The sequence below is a fragment of the Myiozetetes cayanensis genome, unplaced genomic scaffold (assembly GCF_022539395.1).
Source record: "Myiozetetes cayanensis isolate MyiCay16 unplaced genomic scaffold, myiCay2020 scf3, whole genome shotgun sequence".
Taxonomy (NCBI): domain Eukaryota; kingdom Metazoa; phylum Chordata; class Aves; order Passeriformes; family Tyrannidae; genus Myiozetetes; species Myiozetetes cayanensis.
The window spans coordinates 36,416,040-36,435,888 of NW_026087521.1; the positions used below are offsets into that span (position 1 = coordinate 36,416,040).

General features: G+C 42.6%; 1 protein-coding gene across 1 annotated transcript in view; it reads left to right on the forward strand.

Annotated features, from left to right (window-relative positions):
* Positions 1-1,214: 1,214 nt before the first annotated feature.
* Positions 1,215-19,849, forward strand: part of TRHDE (thyrotropin releasing hormone degrading enzyme) — a 208,960-nt gene continuing 190,325 nt past the window's right edge. The window contains exons 1-2 of the mRNA XM_050324389.1: positions 1,215-2,153; positions 7,525-7,798. Of these exons, the coding sequence (XP_050180346.1) occupies positions 1,342-2,153; positions 7,525-7,798 (1,086 nt within the window). The 5' untranslated portion in view covers positions 1,215-1,341. The remainder of the gene's footprint in view (positions 2,154-7,524; positions 7,799-19,849) is intronic.

Sequence of the window (19,849 nt, forward strand, 5' to 3'; positions counted from 1 at the left end):
GCGAAGTGTTGCTATATTACCCCAGGCAGCATTTAACATATCCTTAAAATCCCTCCAGCTGAGGAGATGGGTTCAGCACTGGCAGTCCTGGGTCCGCGGAATAACGGCAGGGAGATTTCTGAGAGTCCCAACCAGAGCTTACGGAGCGATTTTTTTCTCGGCATATTAATCCTATCGATTTAAGTAGGAGTATTTATCCTTTTCTGAGCTCCATCCCCACGTTAGTATGACAGCACTATTGTCGTCCAAACACGTAGTCGGCGGCTCTTTATTAAGTCTCTATAAATACGACACAGTAAGGGCGTTCAATATTTATGTGTCGAGCACACGCATTTGCGTGTAATACCGGGCAGTCCTGCGGTTCGGAGGCTTTGCAGCCGCCCCGTCCTCGGCGGCTGCCCAGCCCTCGCTCTCCGCCCGCCCCGGCCGGGGCTCCCGCCGCCGCCTCAGCGACCTCCCCCGGAGCCGCCGCGTGTGACACACCGGAGAAAAGCCTCCCTCATCCCCGCGTCTCCCCCGCCTCCCGCCCCCGCCCGCTCCCCCGGGGCGCCGCCGTCACCGCCGGCAGCCGGAGCAGCCGCTGAAGCCGAGGGGCGGCGGGGCTTGCCCGCCTCTCCCCCCTTCCCATCCCTTCCCTTCCTTCGCCTCTCCCCAGTGCCTATATATAGCCGCCTCTGCTCGATTCAGCCGGGAGACTGCTCTGTACCTGCAGGAGACAGGAAAGAGAAAATAAGAGGAGCCGTGAGAAGCGACTCTCCGGAGCCCGACCTGCTCGCAGGAAGAGGAGGACGGGCCCGGCCCACGCCGCTGTCCGGTGCCACCGCTCCGGTGCTGGGCGAGCCCCGCGGGGACGGCCCGACCTGCGCGGCGGCGCCCCGGGGGCGCGCATGGCTCGCGTGCTGCCGGGGCCGGGCGAGGAGCCCGACCCCGGCCCCGGCGGCTCGGGACGCAGGGGAAAGACAGCTCCCTGCGGGCGGCGGTGCTAGCGGGGGGGCCGGGGCGGCAGAGCCCTCCCCCTTGGCGCCGCGGTGTGCTCGGCGGCATGTGCTGAAGTGCCCCGCAGAAGCCGCACAAGTTGCCTGCGCGTCGCGGCCCCGGCGGCCGGACGGCGGAGAGCGCCCGCCGCCTCCTGCCCGACCTGACCCGACCTCGTCCCGTACTCCCGCCCGGGAGCCGCTCCCCGGCGGGGCTCCCGGCGGTCAGGGTGATGCGGTTTGTCGGGAAGTGAGAGGCGGTGCGTCCCAGCTGGGCTGAGAGCCCCCCTGCCTCGGAGTCTTCCATGCTTTCGGGGCCCCCTCGGGTGGCGGCAGCCCCGCGGGAGGCGGGGGTGGCGCTGCCGTGATGGCCCTTGAGGAGAAGCGGGAGAAGCGCCCGCCCGTCACCCCCATGATGATCGAGGAGGAGGCCGCCCTGCGGAACGGCAGCCGGGGACTGACGCCGGGACCCTGGGCCGAGGCGGCGGGGCCAAGACCCCGCACCACGGAGCGGCACATCGCCGTGCACAAGCGGCTGGTCCTGGGCTTTGCTGTCTCCATCCTGGCGCTGCTGGCGGTGACCATGATCGCCGTGCTGCTCAGCGTCCGCTTCGAGGAGTGCGGCGCCGCCGCCGACGGCCCGCCGCGGGCCAGCGGCAACGGAAGCCTTTCGGGGGCGGCCCGGCAGCCTCCCGGTGCGGGGCAGCCCCCCGGCCGGCCAGAGGAGGAGGCGCGGGGCGGGGAAGCGGCGGAGGAAGAGGAGGAGGAGGAGGAGGAGTGGCAGAGGCGGCAGGAGTTGCCGCCCTGGGCCCGGCCGCGGCTGCCGGGGCACCTGCGGCCGTTGCACTACAACCTGATGCTGAGCGCCTTCATGGAGAACTTCACTTTCAGCGGGGAGGTGAACGTGCAGCTGGAGGTGCGCAACGCCAGCCGGTACATCGTGCTGCACGCCCACCGCATGCACATCGAGGCGGTCCGCGTGGCCGAGGACAAGCTGGCTGGCGGCGTGCGGGTGGCCCGCACCTTCTTCTACCCCCAGACACAGGTGTTCGTCGTGGTCCTCAACCGCAGCCTGGAGGTGCAAAGAAGTTACAACCTCAAGATAATCTACAACGCCCTCATCGAGAACGAACTGCTGGGCTTCTTCCGCAGCTCCTACGTCCTTCACGGCGAGCGAAGGTAGCGGAGCGACCGCGTCGCCTCAAACCCAACTTGGTCCGAAGTTGGCAGCCCCATCGCCGAACTTCGGGCGAGGCGGCGCTAGGACCCGGCGGCCGCGGAGCCGCCAGGCGGGTGATGCCGCGGGCTCCGCTCGCCCGGTCCTGGCGGTGCCGCCGAGGGGCGCGGGGCTCCGCCGGCCGCCCGGGCAAGGGCTGCGGCGCGGAGGAGCGGCCGCCAAGTCCGGTCGGTCGGTGAGCACAGGCCAGGCCTCGCCTCCCGCTACCGCCGCTCGCTTAAGAGTCCCCGTAAGGCTGGCGCTGGCAGGGCGGAGCTGCGGAGGCTCTGGGGGACCGCGAGTCCTTGCCCGCTCCGCGCCACCGGCTGGTGTCGGGAGAGCGGCTGGAGGGCGCCGAGGCTGAAGGGCTGCGTGGGAGCGAGCGGGGGCGGGCGGAGCTGCCCTGGGCTGCGGGGAGGACCGGGCTGGGGCCGTGCGGGAGGCCGGGCCGGGGTCAGCCGGGGCCGCCGGCAGGTGAGCGGAGCGCTCCGCCTGCGCGCCCGGGGCGGCGAAGGCTGCAGGTCAGGAGATGCCCCAGCGCGGCTTGGGGACGGACGGGGGTAACGAGCCAACTTCCAAGGGTGGCAAGAGCGTAGCAGACCGTCCGCTCGGTCCATGTCGGGGCAGGCCCGGAGAGGAGACTCCGTGCCTGTTTAATGACTCCGTCTGTGTTTGGCTGCCGTGTGCCCTTGTGTGACAGAGCCTTGCCAGCAGCGGGACTTCTGTGCTGGTTTAATTTCATTCTATTATTCGAAGCAAAAACGTGGATGTGGATGTGATTTCACGTAACGTGAATATCTTTACACCTCTGCAGCTGAGTCGCTGTAGGTTTATACCCTGCAACCGGGCAAACGTAACTAGTTTTCCTGCAGAACAAGATTCAGTCTTGATTTGTATTTACTCATGTTGTTATAGCCCCTTGGGTTTCTGTCGAGGCCCTTGTTAGGTAGGCAAGGTCACTGTGGAGGCCCCCGTTTAGCCAGTTACAGAGGCTTTCTTTTTTAAAGTAGTTTTCTAACCACAGTCAGGCTTTGTAATTGAAAAGAAAGGTGGCATGGGCTTCATGGTTCTAGTATGGCCTATCATTTTAGAATTAGTTTATTTTTAAGCCATCCTTTCTTGAAATATCTGTAGTTGAAACACCTGCAGTGATAGGTCTTCTCTTCCTGAATCTTACTGTTTTATACTGTGAAATGAAACACAGAGTTTATAGTTGGAAGAACTGGGCAGAAATACTAAGTCAAACATGAAAAGCATCCTCACCAACCAAATTAAGTCAAAAGCCCTTTTATTAAAACATATTTTCATTACTGTGATTACTGACAGTTTTAAACAGTCTGATGTTAGAACTGCAAGCAGGATTAAAATTAAGTTTTTGCAATTTGTCATCAAAGTGAAATAAAATGGAAATTTGAAAAAAGCATGGTCGTAGGAAAAGATGCGGATAAAATGCCTGTTATCACGGATGATTGAATGGCTGGGGTAATTGGGAGTTCTTACAGACCTGTATGGAAATGGGCAAATCAGAAAACAAAGTACTGTTAACAGCAGGGGGTATAATTCACTTTACAAATCTGAGAAGTTATTTAAGCAGTTATTATTCTTGTGTACTTAGACTTTGTATAGGAGTAATTGAAGTGTCAAATAGGTGTGGCAGTGACATTTTTGCAGAGTTATTGTACCATACTTCAATACAGATTCCCTAGTTAAGATTTAAAAACCACCACCAACAAAAAAAGGTCCATTCACTTTTTCAGTCATCAGAGTAATTTAAGACACAGGGTGGAAGGCAATATAAAATGTGTTTCCCAGTACTCTGTGTGTAACTTTCCAGATATAAATTGCTTTGTTTTTAATACACTAAGTAAAGTCATGCCAGATCTAAGGATAGATACCTTACCCTATGTAAGGTAGTATTGCTATATTGAAATCGATGGCATGTTATTTCTTTACACCAGTTCATTTATATTTCTTTCCCTAAAATGTTTTTAAAACTGTAATCATCGTATGGTTATAGTTTCAGGTGTTAAATAGAAGTAGTGTTTTTCAACTGGCACAGTCGTAATGACTCACTATAGTATAAAGTGAATAATACACTTCTAAAGCAGGAAACTTTTGTGATCAGAGCACACTCTTATGATGTAACAATTTGCATTTTTATTAATAACCCATTTTTTAAATGTAATACATATAACAATTTGTGGTCCTTAAATGTGGACAACTGCTATTATGATAGACAGACAGCCTTTTGCATGCTCCCGGAGACTTTGATGCTCCAGCAGGGCTTTAGCTTTTGACATCTGATTAAAATACAGTAGCCTCGTTGGCGTAAAGTTGCTAAAGCAGGGCCCAAACCATATTTTTTTTCACCTTTGTTGTACATGAGGAGCTAATAACTCTGGGTAACTGTGAGGCATCACAAACATAGTAATGCCTTTATGATTTTTTTTCCCTAAAGTTACTTTCTCTGGTCTTCACAGGTGAAAGTCATAAATCAGTCTGAAATGTTGACAGCTGTATAAAAGCAGCTTCTGACTTAAGTCTTTTCTACTGTATTTGAGATGTAAAATGCAAGTGATATGCTACAAATTTACTTTGCATTATGTGCCGGAATTTACTGGCAGTAATCAACAGGCATATAATACAGAGCTACTGTAGAGTACTGTAAAAATATGCAGGCATAATTTAAGTGAACGTCAAACTGGGGCTTAAATGAAAAGGAAAAAAAATTCTTACATCACACAGACAAAACAAACAGTCATATTCTTTCGTCTTGTAACAACTAAGATGTCAAAATAGATAGGTTGTTGAGGAAACATGTCTTCCTTTAATAGATGAGATGGCATTAAAACAGCTGTGAAGTACTACTGTGGGTATGATGAGAAGGCAAACTGCAAGGCTGTCATTCCCTAAAGTAAAACTTTATATGTTCATATTTTTGGGAATTGGAAATACAAGTGTTGGTGCCCAAAGGGGTGTGTAAAGAGATAGATGAAATACTCAGCTTGCTCTTCACTTTTATTACAGTATAGAACTTTGCTTGTTTTACTTGAACACAGAGACAATGTTTTGGGTTTAGTTTGGGTTTTTAAAGTATAAATGTTTAGTTTTTGGGAAGCAGTTTTAACTTTTTGTTTGTTTTGCTTTATGGCACAACAAGCAAACTGAAATTTGATAGTAACGCACTTGTTATAAATATCACCTTTATTGGTAGTTGATATATTTCTAGTATGAAATATTGACCACCCAGTGTTTGCCCAGTTACATCTATGTGGATATATATCTACCTGTCTGGGAGAATACAGATGATGAAGCGTTTACCAGGGTTATCAGGTTATCAGGATTTATTACCTGGTGAAGGGATTGTTTCAATGGTCTAATGAATATTAAATATAAAAGTATTAAAGAGAGAGGTTGGGGAGGGGGGACAAGGGAAAACTTCCTTATTTGGAGAGTGTCACAGTATAAATAGTATTCCCTGAGTACACATTTACATGTATGTTGGACCTCATTAATATTGTTAATTTCAGAGGAAAGTTCATCATTCTTGCTTTATTAATAACAGGCCAGTACAGTTTTCCATGCTCACTTGAGGCTTCTGCTGATGTCTGTAGCTGCTTAGAGTGTGCCTGGAATGCAGAATCAGGTCCACTTGAAATACTTTACATATAAATTAAGTTGCTTTGCTCCATTTAATTGGCTGATTTGGCTTTGTTGCACTAGTACAAATCCACTGATAATATGGAATTTTTCTGTATTAACACTGGAATACCTGGCACCAAATTTTTACCTTAGATTTAGCAGCCTTATGCAGAGTTATGGTTTTAGTAATGTGTTTTTTGTAACAAGACAAGAAAAATGTGGTACGTGAATTCCTGCAATAAGTACTAGCCAAGAAAGGCTTTTTATTTTAGACGTAAGACTGATCATAAATGCCTCAGTGGTGGAAAAAATTTTCAAATTTTATCCTTATTTGAAAGAGGTGATAATTCACTGGAAAACGTATATCTAGTTCTATCAGGTGCAGATGCACTATAGCAAGAAAAAAGTATAGCATTTCAATAAATTTATTTCTTCATTGTCTCTAAAATATGTGTTAAACCCAAGAAGTTTTAGAAGAAGTTAATGAGATACTTCACTTTCCTTATGGGCTACCTATTTTCTTCCTCAGTGTTAGAGGGTATCACATTGCAGAATAATGATTATAGACTGATTAATAATAGGTGCCACCGTTTTCATTATATCAAAACTGTCCACCCATCCTCTTCCCTTAGAGGAATAACAGATGATTAGTCAACCTCTAAAATTTTGATAAATGTTTGCCTGGTATCTAAAATTGCATGGTTATTTCTACTGATGGAACCTTGGAACATGAGAGATGAATCAATACCACTCAAAAAACCTATGTATGTGCAACTTTTACAGTTACATAGTTGGCCCATGGTAATTTTTTCACTCTGCATGCCTCTAGAAAATACTTTTATCAAACCCCATAATTCAACCTTGAAGTGTAACTTCTTGTTTCTGCAAAACGATCACTGCACATGGGTTTTCTTTTTATGTGTAAGTCTCTACCCAAAAAGTTTCCTTTTCTGTATCTGATTTAAATCTCTCCTTAATTGAAAATATTTATTTATTCTCTCAAAAATACACTAGAAAAGAAAACCACATGTAGAACAGTGAAATAGTCTGTGCTTGTTTAAACATTTACTGACATTTGTAATTCAGCAAGGCTCACAGAATTTTTTTTTGGACGTGCACAGACACCGCAGTGCTGTGCAGCACTGTGTCCCAGGCCTACGTGCAACTGATACAGAAGTAAACAGCAGTGGAAAACAATGACCCTCCTGAGTGCACTGTGTGACCGTAAGTTCTCATGCCCAAAGAAAGGCAAAGTGCCCTGTCAGTGTCTCAGGGCAGTGTGAACTCCCTGAAGGCTGTTAAATCCTGGTTTGAACTGAGGACTGTGCTTGTTTTACATTGTATAACCACCAGTGGCTCACTTTTTTTCCTACATATTGATGAAAAATACTGCTAGAACCTAAAGTTTGATGCAAGAAAAAGAGTTATTTATTTAATGTCATCGTCGTGTCTGCAAATTTGTATGAAATTTGTAGACCACTACTTTCTATCAATTGCATTGCAGTAGAGGTAGTAAGAAAGTGATAAAGCAGTGTTCAGACAGTTGTGTGAACTGTTTTCAGCAGTTATACAGTTGTATTTTTCCCCTCTCTAGACCAGAATAGTCAAGCAATGTCTTATTTGGTATGTTTATGCATCAAGCGCTGGGCACAGTTAGTAATCACTGTTTATTTTTGTTTGCTGCTTTTCTAGGTTTCTTGCTGTTACGCAGTTTTCTCCTACTCATGCCAGAAAAGCCTTTCCTTGCTTTGATGAGCCCATCTACAAGGCCACTTTCAAAATCAGCATCAGACATCAAGCAACTTACTTGTCTTTGTCCAACATGCCAGTTGAAACTTCTGTTTTTGAAGAAGATGGATGGGTTACAGATCACTTTTCACAGACCCCTCTTATGTCCACATATTACCTAGCTTGGGCAGTGTGCAATTTTACATACCGGGAAACTGTCACCAAGAGCGGAGTAGTTGTAAGTATTTCTAATGTATCAAACACATTTCACTACTTTGAAAACCCTCACTTTTTATAGGGGATCCTACTATCAAGTACTTTAACTATTTTCTTGATTAGCATTTCTAAAATTTGCTAGTACATTTAATGCTGGTGTGTATCGTTTGTGACCTTTTCTGGAGGTTTGTCTAAAGGTTTTGGCTTGTCTTGGGCTTTTTGTAACTGGTTAACTAAACAGGTGTGCTTGTCTGATGAAATTTTAAGCTTTTAAATATGCCATTTCACTTTGCTTTGGTTTTCTTGGGAAGTTTTGTCTTGTTTTTTCTGTAGCCTTTTCAATACCAGTGTTCATGAGACTATTTATTAAAAGAAAGCAGTAGTACTGGGTTAAGAAAGTAGTAGGGTTTCCAGTCTCCTTCCTTCAGTACTGACACGTTCTGTGGTTTGCTGTGTGCTAGCTCAGGAGGCTGATACAGTAATCTCTATCTTAGATCTTTTGCTCAGGAGCAGGCTTTTGCAACCTACCTGCTTCCTGAGGTTGATGGAAGCACTAATTTTCTGAAACCGTTGTTTCCTGATATGGCACAGTTCCAGGAGTTACACTATGACCTTTATTTATGTCAGTTTTGGTTTTGTGTACAAATATCAAGCTAGAAACTGTATAACAAGCCAAAACATACATGAGAAATGCTGTCAGCTTAATAGAATATTTCACAGAGCTGTCATCTTGATTTTTCAGGTAAACATACAGAGAAATCCTTCCTTCGTAGTTACTGTGAATAACAAAACGGAGCTAGTTCTGGAAGCAGAGGACTAGACAGCAGTTTGATCTGCGCACCTGAGCAAAAGGGTGTTTACCTTATACTTTTGCAAATGTTGTATGACTTTGTGCTGTAGCGTGGGGGCATGAGGAAGGACTGCAGGCTGATCATATCGGGAAATATCTCCTTAAACACTTTGAGCCAGCCTGAGCATTGTGCTGCTTTGGAGGGAGCTGATCCCATCTTCTCTGAACCAAAGGTATTCTTTACCTTCCTTACGCCAGCCTTCACCTCTGTACAGCCACATGATCTGGCTGAAAACTGACCTGAAAAATAGATGAAAATGTGGTAAGTTTTCAGCCAAAACACATCTCTAATCCAGTTTTCTTTTGTGCAACTGTCAGAACCCTAGTATGGGTTTAAGGCTGTGCTGACGGAAGGTCGGCCCAGGAAACCCCTCTGCATTGGCATCTCTGATTCAGGCCATACTGAAGGGGTCACCAAATAAGTCTTGGTTTTGTCACTGGAACAGCTGGATAGGATACAGGGGTCCTTTCACTCTTCTTCAGTCCTTTCGTACCATGGCTGGCAGACTATGACACTACTCTCTGACCCCACAAAAGGAGGAAGCATGACTAGGAAGTGGTTCTTTGAGGTGCTTTAACCTAGGAGTACAAGGATATGGGAACTGCTGAGGCCATACTTGTGGTTCTCATGTTACCTTTGATGGCTGAAAGGCTTCGAGTTTGTGGTTTGGATTTTCAGTGGGGTTTTAGTGTGTTTATTTATTTATTTATTTTTCTAGATTGTTTCTCTTGTCAGTATAGTGAGTTAATTTAGAAAAAGAACTCAAAAGTGCCAAGGTAAAGAAATAAGGAAGGAGAAGTAGATGCCTGGTCCGTAGTGTTGCTTCCAGCAGATTAAATATTTGTACAATTGCTATTGCTCTTGCAATGAGAAACTGGTTGCCTCTGACTTTGTAATAGTCATAGAATCATGGATTGAAAGGGACCATAAAGACCATCTAGTTCCAGCCCCCCCTACCATGGGCAGCAACAATTTACACTAGATCAGGTTGCTCCAAAGCCCCATCCAACCTGTCCTTGAGCACATCCAGGGATGGGATATCTACAGCTGTTGTGGGCAATCTGTTCCAGTGTCTCACCACTCTCACAGTAAAGAATTTCTTCGTTATATCTAACCATACCCTCTTTCAGTTTGAAACTGTAACTCCTCATCCTATCACTACACTCACTGATAAAGCGGAGTCTTCACTGGCCTAATAGAAAAGGGTAGAGGTATCAGGCTGTTTCTTACTTGTTGTCAACCAGTATTGGAACAGACTTCAACTCAGGTAGGATTTGGTGATTTTCACTGTAATGTACTTCACCTTGAAGGATTTAGCCTGAAGCTAAGAATGCCTGATAGCTTTCAACTTTAGAAAACACTGAGGGCTCTAATAAGATGGAAGTTGTTTGGTGTAGACGCTGGTAGGTAGGTCTCATGTTCCTTGGGCTGTAATACTAAGTAATGCTTGCAAGTTTGTGCTACATAATGCTACCTTATTCTCTTACTCTGAAGTGTCCTTGGCTCATCTGAGAACAAGTTTCAAGCAGTTTGGCTTTCAACATTACTGTCAGCAACTGTATGAAACGTGGGGATAGGCCTTAGGACCATCATCAGTTTGAAACATAAAACCTACTTTCTCTTTAACTCATTTTCTTGTAGTGTTGTTCAGAGCTCATATCCTGCAGACTTTTGCTGCTTGAGTATGGTAACCTGAAGACAAAGGCACACTCATGTCTTATAGATACCAGTTGATAACTTCCTGATGCTCTTGTGTTTGGCAAAACTGGTCTCATGACTTTAGGTTTAACACAAATCTGAAGAGAAAATCCAAGTATTTATTTATTAGGAATTTGTGGCTACTAGAGCTTGATAGTTATGCTTGAATCTCTTGATTCAGCGCATTTGGATGTATGTATGCTCCACCAACTTGACAGTATTACTGTACAGAATTATGCCAACAATTATGCAAATTAGTAGGTTAATCTTTGCAAGGACCTCAAGACCAAAGGCCTGCTTAGATTGAGATAGGTTGAGATTGTTTGGTTAGTCTAGAGTTTTAGCTCTTGCTTTTCATAATATACCTCTGTAATAGGGGCGTTATTGCCCAGGAATACCAGAATAGTTCACACTATTCACACGCAATAGCGTTATTGGTTAAATATATCTTGCTATTTTCCAGTCCACTTGGGATCTGGTCATCTTTAATCATGGTTCAGTTTTGTTGAAAGAGTATTTTTTAAGGTATGGACTCAGAACAAACACTTCAGTTCAGAACTGTGGCCTTTCAGATGAATTGCTGAGGTAATCCATGTCTTTTGAGTCTCTTGCATTGCAGTACCAGGAGTTCATGGACCCTACTGGCTGAATTTGAAAATATCTATATCCTTGCACATGCAATTTCCAACTTCTTGGTTTCCTTCAAAGCCCCTTTTTCCCTAAAATACACTTACTCCCATGGCAATTAATATAAATGTATAATAAAAGTAAGTTTCCTTGTAAAAATGGATGGATTTTCAGGAAAATTAAACAAACCTTCAATTGAAGCATCATGATAAGCAATTTCTTGCAATGGTGAATCTTTCTTCAGTTCAGTTAATGCATTGTATATTATATTTATTTTGTAGGCATACTGTAGACATTTAAAAGACTTCACACTGCATATACCTTTACTTTTCTTTTGGCACTTCCCTAAACCTGGTTTTGATTCACAAAACACTTTGGGAGCAGGGGGCTGTCTTTTCAAATTTTGACAGTAAAATTAAGATTTTAATTAAAATCTCACCTCTTTTCCAGCTGACCAGTATAAATAAAATGCTGTGGTCAAGAGTGTATAAACTCTGAGAGGAACAGAATTAACTGGGAGATTAAAAGCAGATTTGTTCCTCAAAACTGCTTAAGTGTTAGCTGTTCAGTTTTTCAAAGACCTCAAAATTAGTTTAAACCTAAGTGTGACATTCAGTACAAGTCAAGTTATAAATAGAAACTGACTTTTAGAAAGCTTAGGTAGCCAATCAAACCAGGAATTTTTCCATATCCTATATAATTCTTGGAGACATGAAGACGTTTTATATTTCATACACTAAAATTAATTTGGAATTTAGACAAGCAGTTATTTTCTAGGAGCATAGCTCAGTGGATGTAAATCATTAGCATAACTCTTTAGTCCATATGGATCTGATCAGAATCCCTTCCAGAGTAGGTAATTTAAAAGCAGAGCTGACTTTTTTATATGCATTGCAGATATATAATATGTTTTTTAGATTAATCTGGGATTACAGGAAATCACTGCAACTGCCTTTGTCTATGGGCAGGGGCTTTGTTCCTGTGGAAGGGGTTGTGGTGCAGTCTCTATGTTGCTGTGGTCTAGGGAGCAGTATAGTTCTACCAGGGTGGTGCCTGAGGTAATGCGGTATTAAGGGAGGAGGGATGCCCTTACAAGCAGGCTTAGTTGATCATTGTATGGGTCTAGCAGGTGTGAGCTGTAGTTGGTGAAAATCATGGGATCTGTGTCATCTTTACACAATATGATAATCCAGAAAACTCCACTTACCTCCACATGCTTGCTTGCTTCTACTCTTACATTGCATTTCCTAATCATACCTCTTTAATATATTCTTTGTCAATAATTCTTAAAAGCAAAATATTGCTGGCTGGATTGTGTTGTATGTTACATCATCTCTGTGTCTCTTTCTTTCATTGTCTTTATCTTTGGTTTCAGTTCACCAGGCCTTTTCCTACTATTGTTGCTTTATTATTTTCCCTGTTTGGATTAATTTTTACGGTACTTCATGTTTAGCTGTGCTTCTATTCTTCAAAGCCTCTGTTTCTCATTCCTTTGTCAGGTGAACATGGAAACTCACTATATCCTGCATGGCTTTTCACTGTCTCGTAAGTTATTTTAATTCCTTTTTTTCCTGCTAATTCTTTCTCTTTTCAGTTGGTGGAAGGAGTGGGCACTCAGGGAAAAAGCACAATGTATCAATTGAGATGAACATATTTCTGAGAAGAGATGTTTTGGGGTGATTCCCATTTACCATTCTTTTTTGCTGTGGATGGGACGTGGAGATATGTATGGAAATAAAATGCCAACTGGCAGCTCTAAAATGTTTCTCTTGTCAGGAGGAGTATCTGCTAAAAAGATAGTGTGTGGAAAGGAGTGGAATCAGGAGGAATTCTGGGTGCAGGGGTTTCAAGAGGCAAGTGCAAACAGTGCCAGAGCAGATGGGAATGAGCAGCTGTGAAAGAAAGTGGCTATCTGTCTGGGTGGTGGTGAGTGGGAGGAGGAATGCTGACGGAACGCAGTGCCTTAAGAAGAATTTTGTGTGGTTTCACTTTTCCTACTCCTGCGTCTATTCCAAAATGGTTGCAGCATATGCTGCAGGGCTGATGGTGTGTGCCTGGCAGCAGCTGGGTCAGCTGCTTAGGACAGGACCTCCACAGTCTGACTGAGCCCATGTGCATTCTGTTTTGAAGAGACCTCTGCAAGCGGGTATGTCTTATTTTCAGTTGTATTAAACATTGCTGTAGAGTCATCAGTGCTGAGCAATTTGCCATAATACAGAAAAAGACCTTAAGGCTAAGGAAGATCTTATGATAAGCGTCACACCACAATAAGGCCAACCTTTATTGCACTGCTTTTATTTTGCTATTACTTTATCTAAGATGTAATTAGAGATCACAAGCTCCTGGTTAAAGATCTTACTTCAATACTTTGCAGTGCATTTAAGTCTTACGCTAACCAATGAGGAGGAGCTGTAATATTTGGCTAAAGGAAAATAACTACTGTTTCTGTAGTGCTCTCTGGCTTAAAGAGAGCCTACATAAATGTCCTGGCACTGAATTATCTCAAGCACGTGCCTGGGGGGCTCACTCAGTTTGGCTCAGTATCAGACAAAAAGGTATAGTGGTCTCAAAAATGGGATCCATGCAGTAATAGTTGCTTGATTCTGCACAAGTGAAAAATCATTTTTATCCAGGAAGGGCTAGTGAACAGAGGCAAATAAGCAGACTTAGATCTGAATTGGTATGTGCCCAAAAGCTCATGTTGGTTTAGTTCCAGCACCATGGGGAGACTGTGGTTTTATCCATGTCCTTAAGACAAGATGACTGGTAGTATATTGGTTCTAGCTATCCATAAGATGCTGGGCAGCTGTGCTGGGCATCCCCTTATCTGCAGTGTGGGAGTCAGTCTGAGGAGACTAAAGAGCTGACTTTTATTAATAGTGTAAAAAAAAAAAAAAAAAAAAACCCACAAAAAACCCATGTTGGACACCAAAATAACTTTTTTCCCAGTGAGTTTTGTCATTTATTAGTTCTTAGAAAAAAATTAAAATATCAGTTCCTGTCTAAAATAATATCCATGTTTTGTGCAGTTCAGCCTGTAGCTTTTAGAAAATTATTCTGTATTTGAAAAATGTATTAATATTTTTATTTAATAGGAATGACCTCAAAACCAGGCAATTTCTGTCAGCTAATGACAACCTGGATTAAAGGCCTAAGGCTCTTCTTTAGGCCCTCTCTTCAGCTGATGCTTAGTGACTGCCAGCAAAGTCTCTTCATCAGTTATTATTTATTAATCAGTATTGAAGCAATTATACATGAGATAATTCTTTGTGGGTGAGCATATTGGTTACAGCAGAATGATTTAGCTATCAAAAGTAGAATTACTCCTCAGTTAAAATTAAGATTTCTTCCTCTGCAACCTGAATTTAGTCCAGCTGCAGAGTTGTGCTCTACTTCTGAAGCCCTGCAAAGTAACTTTTGTTAGCCCATCGCTTACCGCTGGGAGGCCACACATGTATCTGATAGACAGGTAACAACTAACACAGGAAACACCAGGCGTATTTCTGAAGCCTCGTCTGATGTAGACGTGTAATGGTTATTCTTTATATGTCCTCAAATTTCATAGTGATATGGTGATGCCATTAATTTTTGGTCTTTATTACAAATGTCCCAGTCTTGCCTTCCCCAGAATAGTTTTCATCAAACAGTTAAAAAAAAATACATGTTAGGAAGAATGTGTTGGGAAGTATGTGATTACGTTGAGCTAGAAAAGCACACACACACATATGAATGTGGGTAGGTGTGTTTGTGCTTTCTTTTGCTTGTATGAAATTTTCTCTGTAGTAACAGCAAAGGCTGGTTCTACAAGTATGTTTTACTCAGTTCAGTGCTTACTATTGTGAATTATTTTAGTTATGTGGGAAATCGTAATGTAATACAATAATAATCCAAAGAAATCATAGCCTTTTTGAGATTGACCCCATCAGTATTTGTTTACCCATTCTGCTTCAGGTTTGTATATTGAAAATGACTTCTAGTTTATTAATTTTTAAATACTATAGCTACAAAATGTGCTACAAACAAAGAAAACCCTATGTGATCAACATCCATGTTAAACTGAATATGCCAGGGAATCTGTTAAAAACATAAATTGCAAACTTGCAATCCATTGTTATTGATTTCTGGTTGAATTTGCAAGTCGAATACACTAGGAAAACACTGAACGTGTATTGTGCTTACTACTTAAAAAAAATTCTCCCGTCAGCACTTGTAGTACATGCTGTATTTAAATGTGATATTTGTTTTATTAACATAAGTGCCCAGCTGCAGTCTGCAAATAATACTATTGAATTGAAAGACTTGAGTTTGGGAACATTATTTTGTTTTGGTTTTGGGTAGGAAGATCACCTGTAAGTGTCTGGGGGCAGTGGTGTACTTCGTATGTAGTAGTAAGAAGACTGTCAAAAAGCAAAATCAGTTTCTTAATTTGTGGCTGTTTTGTAGGTTTATAGCTTGCTACAGTAACAGTGAGGAGAAACGGAGAGGCAACACATGAGATTCTTGGCCTGATGGTTGTCAGAACAGCATCCTAATTGTAATTCTGTACATTCAGGAGCAGTTCAGCCTGTAGCTGCTTCATCTGGGGTCTCTGCTGGTTAATGAAAAGAAAGAAAGGTCTGAGACTCTTAGTACTTTCCACTCCTTCCCAGCTATTTGCTCAGAGTAGAGTAGTGTGAAGTCTCTGCAGTTCCTCCCATTTTCAACATTTCAAGCAGGGGAAGGAGTGAGATGTAAAGGAGAGACTATTTTTCCTTTTCCCTTCATGTGCTAATGAGCATATGCTTAGTAGTACGTCCTGTGACAATACAACTCATAAGTAAAGACTGAAGACCTGAGCTGTGCTCTGTGTTTTGTACTGTGTTGTTTCATGTCTCCTTATGCCTCTTCTATTCTGCTGTCATATTTGACTTCATTAACTTATTTGTTATGGTCTCTGTCCTTGGCATCAACATGAATTCTGCTTTCTGATGTCCAAGGAAGTAGCAAGAGTCTATTAACATGTTTCCGTAAGAGTCATGCTCTTGCTATAAAAGCAAAAACAAGTGCCACGTAATCTGTAGGAGGTATCTCACTCCAGAACAACGTAAAGGTTAACACATTCCTGCACCAGCCTGAACATCTGTCAGTCAAAGCAGTGTTACCCTGTATACCTACTGTAGTAACTGCACTCTGTGCAGTGAAGATGGATTACTGAGGCAAGTGACTTAGTTGACATCTAGTTAAGTGACAGATAACAGTATTCTTGAGGGAGGAGAGTGATGTGTACCTTTATTTATTTATAGACCTGTGTCTCCACCAGGGTTTAGCTAAGTTTTAATCATATTCTTCGTACAAGAACAAGAAACTTAGCCTGTTTGTTCCCAGTTTTTATAGCCAGTGGTAGAAAAGTAATCACTAATTTCAGAGTTTCATACCTATTGCAAACCCAACCCCTCCTTTGTCGACAGTCAGGTGTCTGTAATGTTCACCTTTTAGACTTGCCTTTACTTGTTGTTTTAGTGTTGGAAAACCTGCACGAATGACATCTTATTTTTACCTTTGTCCCAGTACTTTTTGATGCCTGGAGGTTTATGGTGTTTACCTCTGTTTTTATGAGCAGAGGACCTAGTCAATTTGGTTTTCTACTAAGGTGTCTGTAGGGTTTACAAAGCTCTTTTGTTCTTCTGTTGAGGTTCTTCCACACTTGAGGTACTTCTTCTGAAGATTTTTTTAATCAGAATGGAACAAGAGGCTGGAAATCTTGTGATTCTTGGGGTGTCCTGCATAGGGCCAGGAATTGGACTCTTTGATTCTGATGTGTCCCTTTCCACTCAGCATGTTCTATGATTCTATAAATGTGCTTTCCAGGGTCTAGCCTGGCTTCCCTGCTACTCTGCAAGGGTGTTGTTTGCATAGGGCAGTAGCCAGGCAGGCAGTGCTTTCATTCTTGAATTTATTCCATCTCGTAGCGGTTGGTGTGACTGTTCAACTGCTCAAGCTCAGCATGTGGCCCCATCCCCTGGCACCCCTCTCATGCAATGAGGTGGGGGAAGGTGGCAGAGAACCAGCTTTGTTGACCTGGTTCCACCGAATGGTACCCCTAGGAGATCCTCTGCTGCTCCTGCCTGGTCGTTCTCTGGCTGCTGCATGCTGTTAAGACATAGCAAGAGCAGTCAGAAATGAGAACTGAGCCTGTTATCTTTGTATTTGGAACAGCATACTTTGAAAGCAGATTATGTTTCTCTTTGAAGGGTAAATGACCTAAAGTATATTAAAAGAAGTTATCCCACAGTGGATTATCATGAAAAATATTTAGCCATGCATTTTTTTTTCACAGCATGCAGTGGTGCTGTGGGGCAATGTGGGACAGAATGAGAAGACTAATATTTTATTTATTTGAAATTACTGGATGGTTGAGGGGAAGGAATGGGATAAGAAGCAAAAGGTGGTTATTAGCATTTACCTCTGGGAGTATCCACACTTTCTTCCCTCCTGAGAGTGTTGATAGTTTGGCATTCACAGCAGCTTGGAACCTCAATTAAGAGTTTGTACCCTCAGGACAGCAAGTGGTACCTTAGTTAATAAAGATAAAAGAAGAAGAGAATAAAAGGTGGAAGAAACAAAAAGTGGAGAAAGAAAAAGAGAAGTGAATTTCTATGGAAGAATTTCAAAGAAAGAAGTATACCTACTGAATCATTTGCATACCCCGTGTTTCTTACAGTTTTCCAATACCCTGGCTAAATAAGTCACACTCCATGGTTGAACAACAGTACATCATACTGTGTTTTGTTTTACTGAAAAGTGTTCCTATATGTTTAAAATTTGATAATGTTGTTGTAAGTTTATTGTTGCCCTTTAAATACCATGGGAAAAAAGGGAAACTGATTTATACCTGGTAGAAAAGTTTGGTAGTTTTTTGTCTGATAGATAGATGTCTGTTTTTTAGATAGAAGCCCAAATGGGAATGCCAATGAATGATAACATGTACTGCTTCGTTTAAAGTCATATGTATGAATAAATATGCATTCATAAAATAAATACTTGGAATAAATATATTATATATATATATTTATTTATACATATAAATAACTATTTAGAAATAGAGAAGTCATGTTTTTGTTTTTCCCGCCCCCAAGACTGAAGGAATAATTCTCTGCGTGTTACTAAAATTCTGCTAACTGACTTTGGAGAATGGAAAGGGATTGAAGTCCAAACTTGTTTTTTTCTCATCATTAACCTTTGTTTTTGATTCCTTAGCAATCCATATGTTATAAATGTTAAATATGCAGTTCTAGGGTAAGAGAACACAGTGGTCACAGGGAGTATCTGATTTATTTCAGTCCACAGTACTTTTACTATATCACCTTTCTGTGATAAGCACCAGCAAAGGTAACAATTCTGCACTTCTTTGGAAGCCTGCTATCATCCCGTGCTCTGGTTGTATTTGATCTTTATTTTGAGCTGCTGTTTTATCTGTGAAATATGGAGTAGTGGTTTTTACTTGTTTTCTATTTAACTTTCTTTAGAGCTGTTTAATGTTTATTCTTGAACCAAAGCCATTAGGTTTGAACTGGAAATTTGGACAGTTAATATGAGCAGTTCTAAGACTGTATTAAGGTTTCTACTAAAAAATATTACATCTGTTGTTAAAGTTAATAGGCTCCAAGAGAGTAGAAAGATGAATTCCTTGGGAATATAATATAGAAAAAGGAAGTTTGAAACTTTTTTCCTTGTGTCTCTGTGTTGCTTGGCTTGTGATGATCTACAAAGGACCTGTCATTCAGAGTTGCTGTGTGAAGTGTCATAAGGTTTGTCTGCCAAGTGAACTTAAATGAACTTCTGGCCACAGGAAACATGTGAGGCATACAGAGGAGATAGGGTGGTAGTAGCTTAGAGTGAAGAACCTAGTGCAAACCTTTTCAAAACAGTGATGTGTAAAGCATGAAGAGGCTTGAGAAAGTGAAACGGGATGAAAAAAATTGGGATTCCTTGCTATGAAACAACTTTGAAATGCCTGACTAGCTTGGTATCTGAGAGCTGCTTGAGCAGCAGAAAAAGTTCAGTGAAAGCATAATTTAGGTATGGAAATGAAGATATGTGATTTGCATGGTTACAATAGGGCATATTATAACATTTGTCTTTACTACAAAATACTTTGATGAATCACATGTGACTAGGAATGATTATACTACCATGAAGTACTGTGAGGATAAAAAGGATCCATGAATCATAGTGCAGCTGGTAGTGTAGAGTTGCATGGTTTCACAGTTCTGTTATTCAGGGGTTGATGGCTAAGAAGAAATATTCTGAGTACTGTTTTTTATGTACATTTTTGCTTTAGCAGCATTTGAAGTGTTTGAATATATATAATTATACAGACTGTTCCCTAACTGAACTCACCAGTACAATGATACCTTGCAGTACCTACATGAGTAAGCCCAGAAATGAACAAACTGATTTCCTTTGCAGAATCTGTCTGTTCTGAAAGACACTTCCTCTCAACTGCAGACGGGATTTACTGATGCTGGGATGTTTTCATTAAACTGAACTGTTGTAGTAATTACAATTAACATTTACAAGTTGAAGTGGTTTCCCATATTTATTGAGCTCTGTCACCTGAACTTGGACAAGCTCCCCTCTACCTAACAACCTTTAACCAGATTTTCATGTCCTTTCCTCTTTGGTGTCTGCTTTGCAGCATCTAGTCACTTCAGACTCACTGTCTTTTAGGTCCAAAGACTTGTGTGTTTTTTATTGAGCAGACCAAGTTCAAATAGGGCTACTATACCATAGGATGCATTTTATCATTGTGGGTAAAGCAGTGTAACTGAAAGCTGCTACTGAACAGACTTGCATCATCCCTCCCCCTCCCTTACCTGTGCACTTTTGCTGTATTGTTTCTGTCAAATCTAGTGATC